Raw genomic sequence first — 23,920 nt, forward strand, 5'->3', positions numbered from 1 at the left:
GCATTATGTCAAGTTCTTCCTTTGATGTCTATTTCTAAAATAATAAATAACATGACTTAACATGTTCATTCTAGTGATACATTCAATATTTATATCGAATTTCATCAATATCCGTTAAGTCGTTATGTAGTGAATTTTATTAAATTTAAATTGTTTAAAGTCTCTGTCTGTGTTATCCAGATTACCAAGACCTCAGGCTCCCTTTCGGCAGGTTCTCCTTCGATCAATTCTTCGTTCAATTCAAACAGAGATCAAAATTACGACGGCCTAAACCGAGGTTCAACCTCTAGCGGCGCCCTCGGTCTAAAGTCGTATCTGTCAGGCAGGAGTTCGCTATCAGCCGCTCCATAAGTCCTTCCTTTGGTTCGGAGTGTCATCTGCACTCGCTCCCTATCGTCCGGTGAAGCTATAAAGGCCAGCTGCGGCCGACAGCATTAGAGTAGTCCGGAAAAAAAATAGTCGAGAGTAATTCATTATACAGCTGTCAGCGTGTTCTTTGATTAATTTATTAACAATCGACACGAATGATCAATTATACATAATTATATGTCATAGCATTATCAGCTCATTACTGTTGCTTTGTTTCCATTTGAACAATAATAATTGTAATCCAAGACAATTCACACAGTGCCATCTAGTTCCAAAATACTCGGAGCTTGTCTTATAGGTACTAGACAGCTTATAGAAATATTTAAATATGTTTATATTATATCATTACTTAAATACATACATAATCATACGACATTTTCTTGATAACTTCGGAGGTCTAGTGGTTTAGTTTATGGCTTTATTTTCCTATGGTCGCGGATTCGATTTCTCGCATTGTTAAATTTGTATTCATGAGTACGATTGTTTGTATGGGTCTGTGTGTTTTCTATGTATCATGTGTATGAATTGTATTTACGAAAAAAAAATATATATGTACCTATTTGTATCAGTTCTGCTCTAATCACTACGATTAATTTACTCTTATTTAGTTGCTCAACCAGTTGGTTGTAATTTAATATTTTCACTATTTGAGTATTTAATTGAATTAGTGCTAATTGGTAGTTTATATTCCCACACTTAAACTTAAAAATGTAAGTAATAATAAAATTATTTAAAAGAGCAACACGCGATTTTCTTGCTCGTTCTTCTTGTGATGAGACAGCTTTCCGAATAAACAGTAGATTAAAAAAATGTTATGACTATTCAAAAGTGCTTCAATGTAAGTTTATTTGTATAAATGATTTTCTATTCTATTCTTCTACTAGCTACTCGCCTCGGCTTTGCACGGGTATACATGTATTATATATACAAACCTTCCTCATGAATCACTCTATCTATTAAAAAAACCTCTTCAAAATCAGTTGTGTAGTTTTAAAGATTTAAGCATACATAGGGACGGACAGACAGCGATCGCAATTTTGTTCTATGTAGTTATTTTTCGCCGCATATATTTATAAGTAGATATGTTGTAAATAAACATATATGGTTGCTAACAGCCTTGTTGTATGTTCCAGGGTCCACGAGTGGTGACGGTCCCATGGTGTGGCCGGCGTGGGTCTACTGTACACGATACAGTGACCGTCCCAGTTCCGGTGAGTACATTCTGCAGTATACTCAATATATTTTGTTTCTAATATTATTGCACAGGCAAAGATTCTAACAATCGTTCCTCTAGGTAGAGATGTGCTAATTCGTAATAAACATAACTCGAGTTGAAATTCAAGTAACTCGAGTTAACTCAAGTAGACTCGAGTTTTTTTTTTAATTTTTCGAACGAATCTAATGTTTTTGGCCGCAGCTAGCCTTGAAAGCTTCACCGAACCATAGGGGGAGAGTAGAAATGGCACTTCAAAGCCGCGGAAGGACATATGGAACGCATAATCATTTTAATGAAAACATAACCGAACGAATATGCGAAAAATAACGATAACAAATCAATATTGAAAACGTGTGAAAATTCTATGATATGAAATGATTGGATAATTTCATGTCATTGTCGTTTCGACGACAGACTCATGTTTTCGCTCTTTCACTTCATTCATTCATTTACCAGTTGAATACTTCCAACTCGAGTTGGCAGAATTCAACTCGAGTTAACTCGAATTCACCACAACTCGAGTTGACACATCTCTACCTCTAGGTACTGCTACATTGATAGATTCAAAATTATTACGCAAATATTACGCACAACCACATTGTGGAATTACCTTCCAGCAATGGTATTTCCGAACCGATACGATATTGAAACCTTCAAGAAAAGAGCTTATTCCTTTTTAAAAGGCCGACAACGTACTTGCAATTCCCCTGGTGTTGCGGGTGCTCATGGGTGGCGGTAATCACTTACCATCAGGTGAGCCGCATGCTCGTTTGTCTCCTATGTTTTAAAAAAAATATTTATTTAATTAAGACAATTTTTTTATAGCTTCTGAAAAATGTTTCTAATTTATTATATAATACTAGCAGAACCGGCCACGCGTTGCTGTGGCTAAGGTTCTTGAATAAAATAATACTGCGACTATAAATTGAGATGTAAGCTATCCTATCTTTCAAGTTGGATCAAATTGCTCACAATGTGCAAATCAAATTTGCAATCGGTTCAGTAGTTTAGGAGTCCATCGCGGACAAATAATGTGACACGTGATTTTTATATATAAAGGTTTATTTATATAATTAAATTTTAAATACATATGTTATAGGATAATGACTGAATTTGCGCGTTTTGAAATGAGGATTAAGTTTGTGTGTGTGTGAATGAATGACTTTTCATTGGTCGTTTTATTGTGTAAGTACTAGCTTTGCCAGCGACTTGGTCTGCATGTTATAGTGACCATGACCAAATAAATATTACATAACACACAAATAAAAAATCATCGTTCTAGATTCAAAAATGATGATTTTTCATACAAAGTTTCATCGCCCCTTTTAACCCTTTTTTCGCGATAAAAAGTAGCCTATGTTCTTTCTCAGGGTCTAGACTATCTGTGTACTAAATTTCATTTAAAGTGGTTCAGTAGTTTTGGCGTGAAAGTGAGACAGACAGAGTTACTTTCGAATTTATAATATTACTAGCTACTCGCCCCGGCTTCGCACGGGTGTACGTATTATACATATAAACCTTCCTGTTGAATCACTCTATCTATTAAAAAAATCACTTCAAAATCCGTTGCGTAGTTTTAAAGATTTAAGCATACATAGGGACAGACAGAAAGTAACAGCGACTTAGTTTTATACTATGTAATGAAGTAAAGATGTGTTATTCTGATGTATGATAATATTGAGAATATTATAATATATAATAAATAATAATATTAAATAGTAATAATAATAATCTCAGGACAAATCACACAGCGCCATCTAGACCCAAGTTAAGCTAGCTGAAGCTTGTGTTATGGGCACTAGACAACTGATACAAATACATAGATCATTTTTTTCGTAAATACATATTATACATAGAAAATACCCAGACCGATACAAACAATCATACTCATGAATACAAATGTTTGTGCCGTGCGAGGAATCGAACCCGCGACCATCGGACGTAAAGCGGTCTAGCGGTCTGGCACACCAGACCGCTAGACCACCGAGGTCGTCAATGATAGGTACTTATAAAATATATTACTGTAAAGTTTCATCAAAATTCTTCAGTAGTTATTACGTGACAGACTAACAAACATCCATCCATCTATACTCACAAACTTTCGCGTTTATAATAATAATAAGATTTGAAAATTTAAATATATATAACTCAAAGGTGACTGACATAGTGATCTATCAACGCACAGCCCAAACCACTGGACGGATCGGGCTGAAATTTGGCATGCAGGTAGATGTTATGACGTAGGCGTCCGCTAAGAAAGGATTTTGATTAATTCTACCCCCAAGGGGATAAAATAGGGAATGAAAGTTTGTATGAAACTTTGTAAATTTTAAACCGGTTGCTGAGATTTTGCACGCATAAAGCTACTATGACGTAGGCATCCCTTAAGAAAGGATTTTGATAAATTCCACCCCTAGGGGATAAATTAACGCGAGCGAAGCCGCGGGCAAAAGCTAGTAATACATATAATCTATTATATTAAGTACGCAACAATCCCCTTAAATCTCTGTTCCTTAAACAAACTAAACCAACCCCTATTACAACCCCTGGATTTAATAAACCCAGAAATGGTTCATAATTTGATAACTACCCCCGGGGGATGTATCGCGAGATAAGAGGGGCGGGCGGATTTATTATTATTAACTGTAGATTACCCATCTTTCGGAGGGTGCAAGGGTCGTAGGTTTGATTTTCCGGAAAATTTCTTTACTACCTCTTTTATGTAAGTAGGTTTATATGATGTCGAGTGATATTTATTATATGTTTTATTAATTAATTTATTTTTATTTCATATAGCTAATGCAAAAGGTAATATATATATATATATATAATTATCGCAGTTTAGTTCTAGTCCCAAGCTGACCAGATCTTGTGTAATAAATCTATACATATAAATAAAATTGGACTGTATGTTTGTAATATTGAAATACCGTTTTTTACTACATGCACATGAATATAAATAAGGTACATTCATCAAAATAACATTTTTTACAATTTTTGTTTGTCTGTGTGTCGGTCTGTTTGTTCCGGCTAATTTCTGAAATAGCTAGACAGATTTTGATGGGACTTTTATTGACAGGTAGCTGATGTAATAAGGAGTAACTTATGCTTGTTAGGTGGTACATCACTATTGTGGCACATCTCTAGCGACGCATGTCTGTCCGCTCGCTCTTCCGTCCTAGCTGTCAAGCCGTACTGTACTGTTCACATTATAGATATAATAAAAAGCATTTATCCTTCTACATTGAAGTCTTATTATTATAAATACAACCAGAAGAGACAAGGCATTTTAACTACACGATATAACAATGCTACTTTTACTTTAGAGAAAATCTTTCATTTTACAAAAATAAAGTTAAATTCCTCGCGTACGAACTCGCGGGTGCAGCTAGTAAATAATAAATATACTCGTACATATAGCCCTGGACAATTTACACAGCGCCATCTAGTCCCACGGTAAGCAGAGCTTGTGTTATAGTTACTAGACAATTGCTATACAAGATGCAATACTTAGATTTTTTTGTAAATTCATAGAAAATACTCAGAACGATGTAAACAATCATACCCATGAATACAAATGTTTTCACCGTGCGAGGACTCGAACCCGCGACCCAGAAAACGGTTTGCTAAACCGCTAGACCACCGAAGCCGTTATTATTTGACGACCTCGGTGGTCCAGCGGTCTAGTACACCGCTTTACGACCGATGGTCGCGGGTTCGATTCCTCGCACGGCACAAACATTTGTATTCATGAGTATGATTGTTTGTATCGGTCTGGGTGTTTTCTATATATAATATGTATGTATTTACAAAAAACAAAAAAATATCTATGTATTTGTATCAGTTATCTAGTACCCATAACACAAGCTTTAGCTAGCTTAACTTGGGTCTAGACGGCGCTGTGTGAATTGTCCTAAGATTATTATTATTATATTATATTATTGTACTAGACAATAAATACAAATACTCAAACACATTTTTATTTAAAATAACATAATATACATAGAAAACAAATAGATACAAACAATCATACTCAAATACAATATAAAATACAAGAGTTGAACGTGCGATCATTAGGAGTAAAACAGTATATATAGACTGCAACCACAGAGGGCGGCAATGATTCAATCATCATAATCAGTAAAAATCAGCAAACCAAACAACGCAATCACTTAAACCAATCCAATTAATGTTCGCCAAGCTGTTTATAAATATTAATGCAAGTGAGAGATTCGCCAAAATAGATAGTGAGGTGCACGTGTCGATATAAGTATTTGTCGATAGTTTTTATTTTTATTAGATATAAATTTGTTTATTAATACTATATTGTATTATAAGGTTATATATTCATTAGCTGATCCCGCATACGTTATTTTGTTATATAAATTGAAATCGCTATTAAAAATAGGGGTTGGTGATAGAAGGGTGACAATTTAGGGTTGTATGTATTCTTTAATACCAAAAAATAAAAGAATTGTCTTAAAAATAAAAAAAAATTAGGGATGGACAACCCTTATCATTTTTTTGGGGTATGAATATATAAAATTTCATAAAAATCGATCAAGCCGTTACGGAGGAGTATGTTATCTAACAATATGATACGAGAATTTTATTGTATATAAAACTAGTGGTGAATGAAATTTATAGCCTATGTATTATTCTGATTTATAAGCTATATTATTGTAAATATTCAACAAAATCCGTTCAGTAGTTTTTGCGTGAAAGAATAACAAACATCCATACTCATGAACTCATAAACTTTAGCGTTTATAATATTAATAAGATTAGTTTCTTTATCTTTACATACATTTCGTATAAACCTTCCTCATGAATCACTCTATCCATTACTAAAAACTGCATTAAAATCCGTTGCGTAGTTTAAAAGATTCAAACGAACAGATAAAGCGACTTCATTTTATACTATGTAAATATTGAATCAGATATATGTATATTACAAGGAATATAATTTACAGAGTAATAGCATAATAAATATTTACCTTTTAACTCTGACTGATGTTTAAATCAATATGAATTAATTTAAATTAATACAGTGCACACAAGAGCATAGAGAAAAAAGAACTTTTTCTATGGTTGCAGCAAAAAGTTTTAATACTACACTTGTCTAATCTAATAATTCTATAGACTCATAAAAAACGTGTATTACATAATTATTTTCTAATAGAGCAACTCATTTGTGATGGTAAATGATATGTTTAGTATAATAAGAGGGAAGTATCAGGGTTGCCAACTATTAAACATTTAGCCCAGCCGAAGTATAATTTAGTTGTATTTTGTCTGTGTGTTCTGTAGAAGCCTAGCCCTAGTAAATATATATAGTAAATTCAAATTCAAAATATCTTTATTCATGTAGATCTATTACAGACTCTTATGATATGTCAAATCTACCGTCAGTTCGAAATGATTTCGAGATGAGAAGAAATGACAAGAAACTCAATTCGTATTCTCTTCAAATATGGTTGTACATGTTTACAATAATAAACATATAATATACAGATTCATTTATTATTCAAATTTGGGAGAATAGAGTAACCACCAGCATATCCTACTGAAAATAAAAATGAAAACGAAGAAGTAAAAAAATATTAACTGCCTCCGTGATCCAGCGGTTTAGCACATTGTTTTACTTGCGAAAGTCGCGGTTCCAATTCCTCATACGATACAGACATTTTAAAATACCATCCTGATCATCTGGATGAATGGCGGTCCTCCACAGTGCGGTTTTCTAAAAACTTTTTGCCACGCACAACCAGATTGTGGAATCACCTTCCAGCAATGGTATTTCCGAACCGATACGATATTGAAACCTTCAAGAAAAGAGCTTATTCCTTTTTAAAAGGCCGACAACGTACTTGCAATTCCCCTGGTATTGCGGGTGCTCATGGGCGGCGGTAATCACTTACCATCAGGTGAGCCGCATGCTCGATTGTCCCCTGTGTTATAAAAAAAACCTTTGTATTCATGACTATGATTGTTTATATCAGTCTGTGTGTTTTCTATGAATATTATGTATGTATTTATATCAGTAAGTCTACCCACAACACAAGTTCTCCTTAGCTTGGAGCTAGATGGCGCTGTGTAAATTGTCCGTAGATTTTATTATTATTAACTTGATTCTCTGACCTCGTACATTACAATATACTTCTTGTACGAATATGGACTCGTACTGTGGACTAAATTTCGTACATGTACGAGGTATATATTAAGGTTGACATCCTTGGATATTGAACAATTAACTAGTTAAGACTTGTTTATTAGTTATAACCTGAGTGTTTACTTATACGTAGGGTTGCCAACTGTATTGAGTTAATCAGGATGTCCCGATTTCGAATTCCTTTATTCCGTAGCGTGACGTAGGAACGGGACAAGACAAGCGTGAAGTCAGGTCAATAACCTGTCTTGGCAAATAATCTTTAAAAATGATTAATTTTTAAATGTACGTACAAATTTTCATCCCCTATTTCTCAAAAATTAACTATAACAATTGGTCACTTCACTTGTGTTAATTTCTTCCGTTTTGCATTACCTATCAACAAAGTTACAAATTGCGTTACGTACGAATACCCACGTTGCTGTACTTAATTCGTGTCTATTTATTAATTGTATCGATGAATATTTATATTTATTTATAGTGCATGAATAAACATAACGATGTTTTACTTGTCGTTTTGTTTAAAAAAAAGTTACAAAACGAATTAAACGTTCAGTAACGTGTAATGTGTATTGGAAAGTAGAATGAAATATAGAAACATGAATATATATCGTACATACACGAAGAAGACGCTTACGATGACACGTCCTTCGTTCTTTGAATATTGCCATTTTTCTATTTAACCGACGACGTTATGTTGATTGTAGCTGTAGCAGGAAAGGAGATGAAGTGTTGAGTCCAGTGGCTATATACATATTTATATTAACGAAATATTTACAATAGATACATAAGAAGTATCATAATATATACATAGTATAATAGATACATAGTAACCATATAAGAAGATACATAAGTATATCTACAAGCCTCGAATGATAGGCTTGTTATTTCTTCACAACGTCGTAACTAGGCAACGGAGTTGCCGCGTGATAATAGTAGCCACACATCCATACTCACAAACTTTCGTGTTTACAGTAATAGCAATATATTTATGTATATACCTGACGACCTCGGTGGTCTAGCACACCGCTTTACGACCGATGCTCGCGAGTTCGATTCCTCGCACGGCACAAACATTTGTATTCATAAGTATGATTGTTTGTATCGGTCTGGGTGTTTTCTATATATAATATGTATGTATTTACAAAAAAAATATCTATGTATATGTATCAGCTATCTAGTACTCCATAACACAAGCTTTAGCTAGCTTAACTTGGGTCTAGATGGCGCTGTGTGAATTGTCCTGAGATTATCATTATTTTTATTATATAATTATATAACTCCCTTTGATGGGGTGTCATTATTATTTCTTAAAATTAAAAAAATTCTCATCTCCCCTTTTAAGGAGAGGAAATGGCAAAACTTACAACTTATTATTATTATTATTATACCTATGTAGTTTTCTTGGTTGGTTGGGTGTGTAATAATAATAATAATAAATGAACACATAATAATAATACAGCTATATTTTTATATAACTATCGATAATCATTCCCATCCCTAATGAACATCTGTACAATAAAGATGGCGTTTTGTGCGCAGTCATTTTGAATTCAATATTCATTGTCATTCTTATTTAATGTTTAAATTAGCAAATAGTAAAATTTGCAATTTATTTAAGGACCAGCTGTACACGCGACCTCGTCCACATGGTTTTTAACTTTATTTTTTTAAAATAAAAGTAGCCTAAGACACTCCCTATTACATCAGCTATCTGTCAATAAAAGTCCGTCAAAATCGGTAAAGCCATGTCAGAGATTAGCCGGAACAAACAGATAGACAGACAAAAAATGGTAAAAAGTGTTATTTTGTATGTATGCTATTTATAATCATATGCATGTAGTAAAAAACGGTTATTTCAATTTTACAAACAGACACTCCAATTTTGTTTATATGTATATATTTATACAGTTTTAATTTTTTGTAACATAACTACAGCGAGTCCTCGTAAGTGTGCAATAAAGAATATATTTAACAGCCTCCATGGTCTAGCGGTTTAGAACACGGATGTACTTCCGATGGTCGCGGGTTCGATTGCCCGCACGGTACAAGCATTTGTATTCATGAGTATGACTGTTTGGATCAGTCTGAGTGTTTTCTATATATAATATGTATGTATTTACAAAAAAAAATATCTATGTAATTGTATCTACCATAACACAAGCTCTGCTTACCATGGGACTAGATGGCGTGTTAATCGTCCAGGAATAGAATAGAATAGAATAGAAAATCATTTATTCAAATAAACTTACATTGAAGCACTTTTGAATAGTCATTACATTTTTTAATCTACCGCTCGTTCGGAAAGCTGTCTCATCACAAGAAGAACGAGCAAGAAACTTGCGTGTTGCTCTTTTAAATAATTTTATTATTACTTTACATTTTTAAGTTTAAGTGGTTGAATACAAACCACCAATTATCACTAATTCAATTAAATACTCAAATAGAAAAAATATTGAATATATAGTATAACCAACTGGTAAAACAATTAATAAGAGGAAATCAGTCATAGTGATTAGAGCAGACCAGTCCCTACAAGCAGCACCCGTTCACGAGTATGACGGATGAGCCAGCCATCACTGCGCTCGACCATATTTTAGGGAGCCCAATGACCCGGCCCACCACGCCGCCACAAGTCTGGACATTTTAGTGAGCATGACTACTCAAAACACTAGACTACGTCAAAGCTACTTACAATTGCCATCTGATGCCAGGGATATTTATTAACTATTATTATATTAACACGATTAACTCAAAAATGACAAAAGTTAGTAAAACCATACATAATAATTTACTTTTAAAGTCTGATTTAAAAATATATATACATAATAAATAGAAAAGTTTTTCTTTATTATTTTAATAGAGGGCAATATTAAAGAATAAAGAAATGGTATTAAAAATACTATTTCTTTATTATTTTAATAGAGAGCAATATTAAATAGTAAAGAAATGGTATTAAGAATACCTTTCATTATTGTTTTAATACAGAGCAATATTAAATTATAAAGAAATAGTATTAAGAATACCTTTCATTATTGTTTTAATAGAGACACATCATACGTAAGTTAATATTATTACACAATCCAATGACGTGTATATTATGTTTACATTTTTATCAACAGTACCACCTGCTTGAACCGAAGTTATTTTTCTCCGCCGTTGGGCAAACAAAATAAAATTTAAAACTGTTTTCACGCTTGTACAGAGATAGGGAGAATAATTGAAAAATGTCCTTCGCGACATCGAGAACTAATGGTTCGGAACGTAATGGATCGAGTAGGGACTGGTGGACTGTCGACGATAATATCGATAAAGTTACATCACTAGTAAAAGGACATTTCTTACCGTAACCTTCGTCCATCTGGGAATTTAATAAGTAACCCTGGACTATTCACAGAGCGCCATCTAGATCCAAGTTAGCTTAACTAAAAAGTTTATATTATGGGTACTAGATAACTGCTACAAATACATAGATTTTTTTTTCATAAATACATACATATTATGTTCACCATATGCACCTTTATTTTTGTATTTGTGCATAAAGTATTAATAATAAATAAATATTATACATAGAAAACACCCAAACCGATACAAACAATCACACTCATGAATGTTTGTGCCGTGCGAGGACTCGAACCAGCGACCATCCATCAAGCGGTGTCCTTTACGGCTAGGCCACTGAGGTCCTCAAATTTACTTCTGAATGTTCTTGCTCATCGTACGAGCTTCATTTCTAAATCTCCCGCCTTTTTTTTATTGAGGGTTTTGGGTTTTGTTAAGTAACACCTACATCTTAGGTAGACCTGTAGCACTGCGACCTACATAGATCTATTGTGCTCGCCCTTTTTCAGAGTTCCTACCTACCTACCTACTCACTAAATGATTACTTGAATGACGAGCGTGCATGTCAATAGTTTTCATGTTCGGGATTTTCATTTAATGTTAGACGTAGACACCTATATAAAAGCATTGTAAATAAACTGGATTTAAAAAAAAAAGATATTCAATTGAGTTTCTAGCCAGTTCTGGACGGTAAGGGAAAAAAAATATAATGTAAAAACTTGACGTTCATAAGCGGCTAAAATGTCCTACATGAATAAATGATTTTTGAATTTGAATTTGAACTTGAATTTAGACCCGTCAGGGACAAGAATTGAAGGATATTCTTAGGAGCGATGGTTTTTATCTCCTCAGGATAAAGTGTATACTATTGAAATGAGATATTTCGTTTATTCATGAGTGGGCTACAACCACGTAGGATGTGTAGTGGCGTTCCTTCTTCTGCTAGGCAAAATTGCTAACCTTTGGCATGCACAGGTGCAATATTACGTAATCATCAATTAAAAAAATCCGAGTAACAAACATTCTCATATACAATTTCTTTGACCGACACAAAATTCATCCTGTGTGTATGCAGCTTTACAAATCTTAGTAATAAACATTGACACACACAATTTTTTTTAACGACACAAAATATCATCCAGTATATATGCAACTTTACAAATCGAGTAACAAACATTCTCATATACAATTTCTTTGACCGACACAAAATTCATGCGGTATATATGCAGCTTTACAAATCTGAGTAACAAATATTCTCACCTACAAATTAACTGCTCATTAAATAACGTTATAACGTGCTATTAGAGCTGCCCGCGTTACGTTATTAGTGACTATGTACTAATTAGTGTTGTACCGTTAGTCATGATCTGTAATTGTGTATCTAATTACTGTGTTTTTCGTTCGGAATTAGGTGTGAAGGAAATTGATAATTATCACTTGTAATTGCTATCTTTTTTTTTAATAAAATTGAATTGTATTTTCTAGTCTACATTAATTACGCCAACAGTGGTTCAGTGGTTTGGCACACCGTCTTACTTTCGATGGTCGTGGGTTCGATTTTTGTAAGATATGAATAATAATAATAATAATAATAAATAATATTAATGAAAATAAATATTTGCATCGTACGAGGAAGCGAACCCGCGACCATCGAAACAAGGTGCTAAACCGAGATCGTGTATATTAAAACCGCATAACACCACAATAAAATAATCAAACCTATAACAAAGGAAAAAAAACTAATCAAAATGCCTACCAGTAGTTTTAAATAGGTACAGATAAATTAATTATCTACCGTAAGTCCTCGTACAACCAACTTTCAACCCTTCCCTTAAAATTCAACGCAAGTTTCTTAATTAAAAGTAATTAAAAGTCACTCAAATGTCCTCTATTCAGCGCTGAAGCGCTTCATCAAGCAGTGCGATTTGCTGTAATGCTGAATTAAAGCTGATTAATGCTGGCAGGTGTAATTTGGTTCATGTATTTCAACTAGTTGTATTTTTCTTTTATTTTATTCATTTCTAATCGATAAAAGTCACTTAAATGTTAGATATTCAGCAGTTAATCGCTTTTTCAAGCAGTGCGATTTGCTGGAACGCGGAATTAAAGCTGCTGTAGATCATGTAATTCAACTAGTTGTCATTGTAATATTTTTTATTAAATTTTAATCGATAAAAGTCACTGAAATGTTAATCAGCGTCGAAGCGCTTCATCAAGCTGTATCATTTCCTGGAACGCTGGCTTTAATTCGGCTCATGTATTTCATCTAGTTGTATTTGATATTTTTTTATTCTAGTACTTGGTGATCTAGCGGTTAAAAACATTTGCTTTACTTCCGATGGTCGCTAGTTCAGTTCCTGTATTCGAGAGTATGGTTGTGTCGGTCTGGGTGGTCTCATATATATGAGTATATTATGCATGTATTTACAATAAATAATGCTTAAAAAAAGACCACGTGATTAATGGACGACTCCTTACGTAAGCACTATGGGGGGGGGAATCAATGCTTTGCTTATTATGGATGACATGGGGGGTGGGGGAGTCCAGATGATGATTACGTCATCGTCAGTTATTTACTCTTTTACACGAATGGCAGCCCTCACATTGTCTTTGCTAAAAAAACAATACATTACACACAGCCGAGGAGGACTTAAAAAAAATATAATTTTCTTATAAAAATATTGATGGAGGCCGGTTCTTACAATTATATCGAATTATAAATTTTAATTTAATATTGTACTAGCACATTTATTATTGTACTAGCTTTTGCCCGCGGCTTCGCTCGCGTTAATTTATGGAATTTATCAAAATCCTTTCTTAGGGGATGCCTACGTCATAGTAGCTTTATGCATGCAAAGTCTCAGCCCGATCAGTTTAAAATTGACAAAGTTTCATACAAACTTTCATCCCCTATTTTATCCCTTTGGGGGTAGAATTAATCAAAATCCTTTCTTAGCGGATGCCTACGTTACATCTACCTGAATGCCAAATTTCAGCCCGATCCGTCCAGTGGTTTGGGCTGTGCGTTGATAGATCACTGTCAGTCACCTTTGAGTTATATATATTTAGATTTCGCCCAATTTACATAATATCTTCTTAAATTATAGCTTATGTGTTATTATGATGTATAACCTATACTACTGCAAAGTTTCATTAAAATCCGTTTAGTAGTTTTTTTTTCACTGGCAGCTCCGCGATGGAGGCCGGTTCTTACAATTCTGTCGAAATATAAATTTTAATATAATAGGAAAGTGCTGCATCGTCAGCGAAACTGCACGTGGAAGAATTTTGTAGCTGACGGTGCAGCCTAGATTACTGTAAGGGTTATTACACATATTGTATTAAAATGGTTACAAATTATTGTTCTATATATAACACATGGCGGGAGGGGGTAAGAGTTTTTTTTACTTTTGCTGACGGGTGTAAATAATTGTAATAAATCTGCTTTCGTAACACTTGAACGGCCTAAGGGAATACCTATATTACGCTAAAATGATGGGAGATCTAATTGCCCATAATGACTATCAAGCCAGCGAGGCTTGGTTCCCGACCGGGGTGGTCCTCAAAGCGAAATTAAGATCATTGTTATTGCAATAACAATTAGGTTTATAAATCAGCGACGGTAGATGGCGCGGTTTATTATGTTTTGGTTTTTTTAAATCAACAGAAATACATTTGTTTGTTTATTTATTTCAGTCTACTGATGGCCTGTATTATAAATACCTTACAGACTAAATCTTATCATTACATAGTATAAAACAAAGTCGCTGTTGCTGTCTGTCCCTATATATGCTTAAATCTTTAAAACTACGCAACGGATTTTGAAGCAGGTTTTTTTAAAGATAGAGTGATTCAAGAGGAAGGTTTATATATATAATACATGTACACCCATGCGAAGTCGGGGCGAGTAGCGAGTTATAATATATTATAAACGCGAAAGTTTGTGGATATGGATGGATGTTTATTACTCTTTCACGCAAAAACTACTGAACGGATTTTGATGAAACTTTACAGTAGTATAGCTTATACATTAGAATAACATATAGGCTACAAATTTCATCCCGGAATGAACCTGCGGGCATAGCTAGCAATTTATAATAAAATATAAATTGTCTATGGTCACGGCACTGATGACGGTAATCTGCCACGGTAGCGCTGATACACCACACCCTTCGGCCAGTAGTCCTCCTTCATGAAGGTTGCACGTCGGTGAGGATCCGGGTCACAAACGCCTTCAAACTCGCGTTGTTACTCGACTCCAGCTGCGTCACCCTCATGTCAGGTTACTCCTAGTCTGTATATTTCTTGTCAGTTCTTATCAGCTCAAATGAACTCCTAACTGACGGTAGATTTGACATATCATAAGCGTCTTTAATAGACTTATATGAATAAAAATATTTTTATTTTAAAAATCTGAATAATGCTTCTGAATGCCTCGTGTTGGATTATAGTCGTGAAGTTATTGTTGTTTAGTACAAATAGGAAGATACATCGGGTGTAGGGGCCATGGGAATGGTAATTAACAAACGAACCAATCCATAGCTCTGCTTCTTAAGCTTTGGGGTGACGTTTACACCGAAGTGTAACAAGACTGCATTTTTTTTCTGTAGGCCGTGGGTATAGCTTTTATACATAGCTGCCCAATGTAAAGGACATTCTTTATATTGGGCACTTTCGTGTGAAATCTATACCCACGGCCTACAGAAAAAAACTAGAATAGAATAGAAATTAATTTATTCAAATAAACTTAATTTTTTTTTTTAATCTACCGCTCATTCGGAAAGATTTCTCATCACAAGAAGAATGAGCAAGAAACTTGTGAGTTGCTCTTTTAAATAATTCTTGTAAGTTCACATTTTACAAGTCGAAACGTGTGAATACAAACTACCAACCAGCACTAATTTATTAGAGTTAAATATAAAAACAATAAGATTAAATCAGTCAGTAGAGTAGGAAGTTTAGATAAACATCTCTAGTTTCCAAATATATGTACAATTAATGCAGACAATGGTATTCAGACCGATATATGAAAAAGAAAATAACATATTAAGATTTTATGAGATATAGAGTTTTCGTACATTATATTATTATTATTATGAGTATTAATACTAAAGTTTTAAAAAAATAGTAATATTAATAAATTGATATTTTTTTTTGAGTAAATACAAACATATTATACAAACAGGACAAATCACACAGCGCCATCTAGACCCAAGTTAAGCTAGCTAAAGCTTGTGTTATGGGTACTAGACAACTGATGCAAATACATAGATATATTTTTTTCGTAAATACATATATATTATACATAGAAAATACCCAGACCGATACAAACAATCATACTCATGAATACAAATGTTTGTGCCGTGCGAGGAATCGAACCCGCGACCATAGGTAGTAAAGCGGTGTACTTTATCGCTAGACAACCGAGGCCGTCATTTAATCTTAAACAGATTCTTATCGTTTACATTTTGTACATTAACAAAACAACATGGCGGACGTTTCAAAGTAAACATTGATACTTGTAATTATTCATGAATACATCAACAGGTTTTATATTATCACAATTAACGAGCCAATGAAATTGAGTTAATTAGTTTATTTGCAATTAACGAATCATACTCGAGTTTTTTTATAGACAATTAGCTGTCCTGCGCCATTGTCCGCATCACACTTATTTAACATTTATTATTGTACTAGCTTTTGCCCGCGGCTTCGCTCGCGTTAATTTATGCAATTTATCAAAATCCTTTCTTAGGGGATGCCTACGTCATAGTAGCTTTATGCATGCAAAGTCTCAGCCCGATCAGTTTAAAATTGACAAAGTTTCATACAAATTTTCATCCCCTATTTTATCCCTTTGGGGGTAGAATTAATCAAAATCCTTTCTTAGCGGATGCCTACGTTACATCTACCTGAATGCCAAATTTCAGCCTGATCCGTCCAGTGGTTTGGGCTGCGCGTTGATAGATCACTGTCAGTCACCTTTGAGTTATATATATTTAGATTTCGCCCAATTTACATAATATCTTTATACTACTGCAAAGTTTCATTAAAATCCGTTTAGTAATTTTTGCGTGAAAGAGCAACAAACATCTGTCCATACTTATAAACTTTCGCTATATAATATTAGTAGGATAATGTAAAGGTACCCCTGCGTTAACTATTTACGGTGGTGGGACACCAGTGGAGGATGATAGGATGAGCATAAGGGCAGGTCAGTTAGCACATCGTGACGAATTCATCAGACAATCACGATGGTTTCCACATGTCACGCTAATTGATCATGCCAGTAACAAAGTTACTAGGAATCTTTTATGACGAAACAGTCTTCCTTCCAGATTAAGAATGTAAAGTTAACAACTAAATAATTTAAACGAGTAACACGCAAGTTTCTTGCTCGTTCTTCATGTCATGAGAAAGCTTTCTGAATGAACGGTATAAATAAATATATGACAATTCAAAAGATGTTACAATAAGTTCATTTATATGAAGAATTTTCTATTCTATTCTATTCAGGATGAACCCCGTGTAGGTTAAACTGACATACTACATTGCTAGAAGTGGGGTCAACAGTCCATATTACTGACAAATTGTGAAATCACCTTCCAGCAATGGTATTACCGAACCGATACGATATTGAAATGTCTACGAAAAGAGCTTATTACTTCTTAAAAGGCCGACAACGCACTTGCAATTCCCCTGGTGTTGCGGATGCTCATGGGTGGCGGTAATTATTTACCATCAGGTGAGCCGCAAGCTTGTTTGTTCCTTTTGCTATAAAACAAAATTCATTCACCGGACAGTTAGAATGTAAGTGGATATATACAAAGTTTGTTGTTTTTGCTGTGGCCAGATTCGAAGTCGAGACCTATTAGGTGTAATTCAGGAATGTAAACTACTACGGTACGATGCTCTCACAATTAATAATAAATATAATCAACTGGGGGGCAAGAGTATTGTCAGTAATGTTGATTGATGATCTTATTGCAATGTACCATGTCAGACCCCCACGCAGTTCCTCCTGGAAATCGTGATAAATTCTTGGTGAATTTGTCACGATGGGCTAACTGACATTATCTCATGTTCATGCTATCATCCTCCACTGGTGCCCCGCCAGCGTAGACCGTTAGCGCAGACGAGTGCACCATTCCATTATCATCCTCTAAAAAAAAATCAAACCAATTGTTACTTATCGGTGTGAGACGTCTTAAGTTAAACTTGACTAATCGTTCAAGTAATTATCCCAAGAAACATTATTGCGAGTAACACGTCGGGAATCCGACGCCAAGATGGCGGCCTGTCAAAATTGACAGTTACGAGTTTCCCGCCCTTTCTCTATGGCGAATTTGTACTATGATAAATTTACGTTATCCACCATATACTGGGATAGTCTACTAAGCAAGTAATCACTACATTATTATTATTTTTTATTATCTACTATATTAGATAGTTCTGGTACAATTTTCTCGGTTTTTACTGTTTTTTAAGTTGGTTTGGCAAACAATGGACGCTCCACCTAATAGTTAGTGATAAGTGTCGCCTATATACACGAACAGTATCACAGGTATCACGTTATCATGTAACACCCGTGATAACGCTCATGTGTTGCCATCCCAGAGTAGGTACTAAGATGTCACGCCTCTTATCCTGTAATTTCACTGCCTAATCTGCATCCTACAACCGAAACAGCTTACAAAGCAAGCTGCTTGGCTGAAATAGGTGAGACTGAGGTACACATCCAGACGAGTTTTTATAAAGATCCACGTAGGGTTAAGAGTAAAGTCATACTGCACCGAAACATCTTACAAAGTAAGCTGCTTGGCTGAAATAGGTGAGACTGAGGCAAGGTACCTGGTTCCTGAGGTACCTGGGAAAAGAGTAAGGTTTTTTTAAAAACTTCATACATACTATTCTGTAACATGGATACTGTAACACGATACAGAGTAGTATGTAGTACAGAGTAATGTGTTTATTTTCATCAGAAGACGTCCACTGCTGAACAAAGGCCAATTTATTTTCATATTTCCAAATAATTTTTACAAAGTTTAGGCAGGAAAGTGATAATTAGAAATTATCTTTTAAAAACTTCATACTAACTATTCTGTAACACGGTACAGAGTAGTTTGTATTTATTTCTATATTTTCAAATAATTTACGAATGACTTTTTACAAAGTGTTCCTGGGTAAGGAATAAAGTCTTAATACCAAATTATTTTTTAAAAACTTCGTATTAACTACTCTGTAATATGGATCACGGTACAGATTAGTGTGTGATACAGAATAGTTTACATTTATTTTCATATTTACAAATGAATTACTTTAGGAAATTACGAATGACTTTTTAAGGTTGGGTAAGGAGTAAAGTGATAATTAGAAATTATTTTTTAAAAACTTCATACTAACAGAGTAGATTGTATTTATATTAATATTTTCAAGTGATTTAATATAAGTAGTTCATTTTTAAACACACACCAACTTACAAAAATCGTCTACTGCACCATAATAATTATAAAACCAGAGCTAATTGCTCTATAATTAGGTATTATACTTTATTAATTATAGGTTTGCATTCTTCAAGCGTCACAATAATTACTAGGTTTTTTTAAAATTGTTATTTCGTATAATACATTTAAATAATACCAACCTATAATACATATACGACGACCTCGGTGGTCTAGCGGTCTAACATACCGCTTTACGACCGAGGTCGCGGGTTCGATTCCTCGCACGGCACAAACATTTGTATTCATGAGTATGATTGTTTGTATCGGTCTGGGTATTTTCTATGTATAATATGTATGTATTTAGGAAAAAAAAAAAAAATTTATGTATTTGTATCAGTTGTCTAGTACCCATAACACAAGCTTTAGCTAGCTTAACTTGGGTCTAGATGGCGCTGTGTGAATTGTCCTGAGATTATTATTATTATTATTATTATTCTCATTCCCCTCTTAAGGAGAGGAGATTACCCCCGGTAGAAGCACAGTCGGCCGGGGTTTTTTTACAATGCGGGCAGAATCTAACAGCACCGCTTTCTGCATCTTTCCCGGGAAGTGAACCGCCCCGGAATCCCAACCGTCTGAGATGTTGTTCCAGACTGGTTGGGATAAGACCGTTCACCGACATAACGATTGGAATGATTTTGGACATTTTCGGTCACCTCGTGAGCCAAACTTTCTCTTTTTCTCAGTTTCGGCTTTCACGAGGTTCTCGTCATGCGGTATGGTGATGTCCACCAAAAACACCCTTGAAAGTGCCCGATCCATCACCACGATATAAGGTTTGTTCGCAAGAACGGTCCTGTCCGTGATGATGGATCGGTCCCAGTAGAGCTTGACGCTGTCGCTTTCGAGGACCGGCTGGGGCTCGTACGTATAGTACGGCAACCTCTCATTCGCGAGGCCGTACTTCAGAGCTAGTTCTTGATGGAGTATTTTGGCTACCTGGTTGTGTCTGTGCAAGTACTCAGTGTTTGAACAACCCGAAAGCACATGTCTGAGTGACTCTCCGGGATGGCGACATGCCCGACAGATGTCCTCAGTGCCATCCTTCAGAATGTGCTTTCGGTAATTGTTCGTCTTAACCACCTGATCCTGTATTGCACAGACAAAATCCTCGGTCTCTCCGAAGATCACCGAACTGTAGCCAGTGCACGGAGGTCTTCGTGTTGACGTACGGCCCGTGAAGGGCTTTGAAGAACCTTCCGTGCAACTCCTTCTCTTTCCACACGGCCTCCCGCTGAGAGGTACCCAGGACTTCGGGTTTTCGCCAGTCCTCTTTAGCCAGAGAAAGAGGGGAGAATCCTTTGTCACATTCTATGACCTCTCTATGCAAACCCTCGTCTCTTTTCTCCAGAAAATATGTCCTGAGGCTGTCAGTCTCGCGGTTGTGCATGGTCTTAACGCTTAACAAGCCTCGACCACCAGCCTTCCGCGGGATGTAACGACTGACGATTTCGGGTGATGCATTCATGGAGGGTCATAGTTGTGCGGACTTTCCGATCCAGGGCTTCGAGTTCGGTTTGAGACCATCTGAGCACGCCAAAAGTGTAAAGGAGTACGGGTATGACCCAGCCGTTATATGCTCGGATCTTATTGGCACCCGACAAGGAACTTTTCAGTACTCTTGTAAGGCACGCAAAAGATTCCTCACGGATTGGCTGTTTCATATCCGTCTCCCTCACACCGATGTTTTGTGACATGCCCAGATACCGGTATGTTTCAGCGTCGGAGAGGGTTTTGATGTTGGAGGGATCTGTAACGATCCCTTCAGTTTGATTGACCCGTCCCCTCTGCACATGGAGAACCGCGCACTTGTCTATTCCGAGTGCCATCCTAACAGAGCTGCTATAATCGTTTACAATATTTAACAGCTCCGTCACGTTCGACACTCGGAGCTAGTAGTTTCAAGTCATCCATGTACAGAAGGTGAGACACTCGTGTACCTCCTCTCACTGAGTCCCCGAATTCTCCAGTAAAGATGAGAGGATTTTGGCAAAACCAAAGTGGACTCAAACAATCGCCCTGGAATATTCCCCTCTTAATCTCAATCCGTCCCCTCTTAATCTCTTAAGCGGTATCCGTTAATCGCTCGCCCTGGATAGACAGGATCGTCGTCCATTGCCCCATGCATGTCTCCAGGAACACCCGAACCGTACCGTCGATCTTGTACAGCTCGAGTATCCTCCGAAGCCATGAGTGGGGCACGGAATCGAACGCCTTTTTATAGACTATCCAAGCAGCGGAGAAATTCCTCGGTTCCGCTTAACCACTTGGCCATGAGGAGAAGCTCCTTCGATCCGAATGTGCATCCGTTTCGGGAATTGTTGTCGTACACATGACGAGAGATCTTAGCGCTCAGAACGGATGTTAACGTCTTATATATTGTCGTAAGACAAGTTATGGGGCGATGTTTAGATGGATCCGCGGTATCGTCCGTCGCTAAATGAGATCCCGAGCGCCCTGTTTTCGAGCCACTCTGGAATTGCACGGCTAAGGTTGCATGGCTGGCCGAGAACGCCTTTAACCAGTAGTGTTGCAATCCGTCGATTCCCGGACTTTTCCAGTTGAGCCCGACGGATCGCAGCAACCACGTCCTCCTGCGTAATGGCAATGACGTTCATCGGTGTTATTCGAGCACATGCTTCCTCAACACCGTGCATCCATTTTCTCATGTTCCACAGGTTCAGACCACAGCTGTCGAGAAGGCGACCTGTTTCGGGTCTTTGTCCTGTGGGCTGTAGTTTTGGGCGCTCCAAGTTTCTATAAAACTTCCGTTGATACTCTGATACCTCTCGACCCTCTCAGAGTACCGTCGGAGTCGCTTCCCCCAAGCAGCGACCTTTTGCTTCAGGTCATCTATACGCTCCGTAAGTTTTTGTACGAAGTCCGGCTGGAACAGACGTACACCAGTCCCAGCAAAGGCCTTTTTTACTCTCGGGCGTGTTTCTCCCTGAAGCAGAGCAGTCTGCCAATGAGGACCCTGGCCTGGGTGATCCGTCGCTCAATCTTTTCCAGGCGGTTGTGTCCATGGCATTTTTGCGCTAGTATATCGGCATACTGCCAATGCAGCGGCAAAGAGGATTGAACTCGTCTCTCCCAGGTCACCGCTGCCTCAAGGTATTGAGGCCAGTCCAGCCTCAATGGCATCCCGCGTCGCCACATTTGGATGTACAGCTTCGGTCTCTCTTCAAGGGGAGTTCTTGATCTCTAGAATCGCCCCTTCGCTCCTCATATGCTCTATATCTGGGAAGTTGTTCCGTGCATTCTAGGCCTTTCGGCAACCATCTCTACGGGTAGCACGTCTGAGATGGGTTGCTCCACGGTCGTGGGGTCTTTCTGGAACAATCCAGCAATCGTTCGAGTTCGGTCGCGCTAAACATTTGTATGACCGAACTCTATCGGCTAGGTTCTGTTCCGAGACGAAGTGTAAAAGACGCAGAAACTCGCGGTGCATTACTGCCCTGTATCCTGTTCTGCCTGTTTCCGTTATAGAATGCTCGCATGAGGTCTTCATTTGGCTCTCGACCATCTCATGCGACGTGTACCACCAGTGGCGGGCGCCGATTGCTCTTGTAAGCCCTGCCGGTGCCGCCAGCTGATGTCGATGGCAAGGGGTCGGACCGGCCGGGTGGTGACTGTCTGTCATACCGCCAGTCTCCCCCCGGGCAGCGACCCTATTCCGTTTTCTTTATTTATACTAGCCATCTTTACTTTGGCCGCGTAGGTTTTATATATACGCGTGACCGCCTTTCACGTGAGCTAGATGGTCAGCTCGGACGCGGGGTTGGACTTTGAAAGGTTTATTATTATTATTATTATTATTATTATTATATATGTTTTCTATATAAACTAGCGACTCGTTCTGTCTTCGGACGGATGCATTACAAATCTTTGTTCTCAACTTGATCTATACTAACACGCATGTATCTCTATACATATAAATAAAATTGGAGTGTCTGTTTGTAATATTGAAATAACCGTTTTTTGCTACATGCATATGAATATAAATACGGTACATAAACCAAAATAACATTTTTTACAGTTTTTGTCTGTCTGTTTATTTGTTCCGGCTAATCTCTGAAATGGCTGTACCAATTTTGATGGAATTTTTTCGGCAGGTAGCGGATGTAATAAGTAGTAACTTAGGATACTTATATTTTAGAAATATAAAGTTAAATTCCACGCAGACGAAGTCTCGGGTACAGTTAGTCATACATATAAACCTTCCTCTTGAATCACTCTATCTATTGCTGGAAATTGCATTGAATCCGTTGTGTAATTTAAAAGAAACCTAAAAGCTAAGAAATAAAGGTGGTGACTATG

At 36.5% G+C, this 23,920-nt stretch overlaps 1 protein-coding gene across 1 annotated transcript in view; it reads left to right on the forward strand.

Annotated features, from left to right (window-relative positions):
• Window positions 1–23,920, forward strand: part of LOC131852240 (homeobox protein invected-like) — an 86,422-nt gene that overhangs the window by 21,542 nt on the left and 40,960 nt on the right. Inside the window, exon 3 of the mRNA XM_059202886.1 lies at window positions 1,503–1,580. Coding sequence (XP_059058869.1) covers window positions 1,503–1,580 — 78 coding nt within the window. The remainder of the gene's footprint in view (window positions 1–1,502; window positions 1,581–23,920) is intronic.

Source organism: Achroia grisella, unplaced genomic scaffold (genome assembly GCF_030625045.1).
Source record: "Achroia grisella isolate CSIRO2021 unplaced genomic scaffold, CSIRO_AGI_Agris_v1 utg841, whole genome shotgun sequence".
NCBI lineage: Eukaryota > Metazoa > Arthropoda > Insecta > Lepidoptera > Pyralidae > Achroia > Achroia grisella.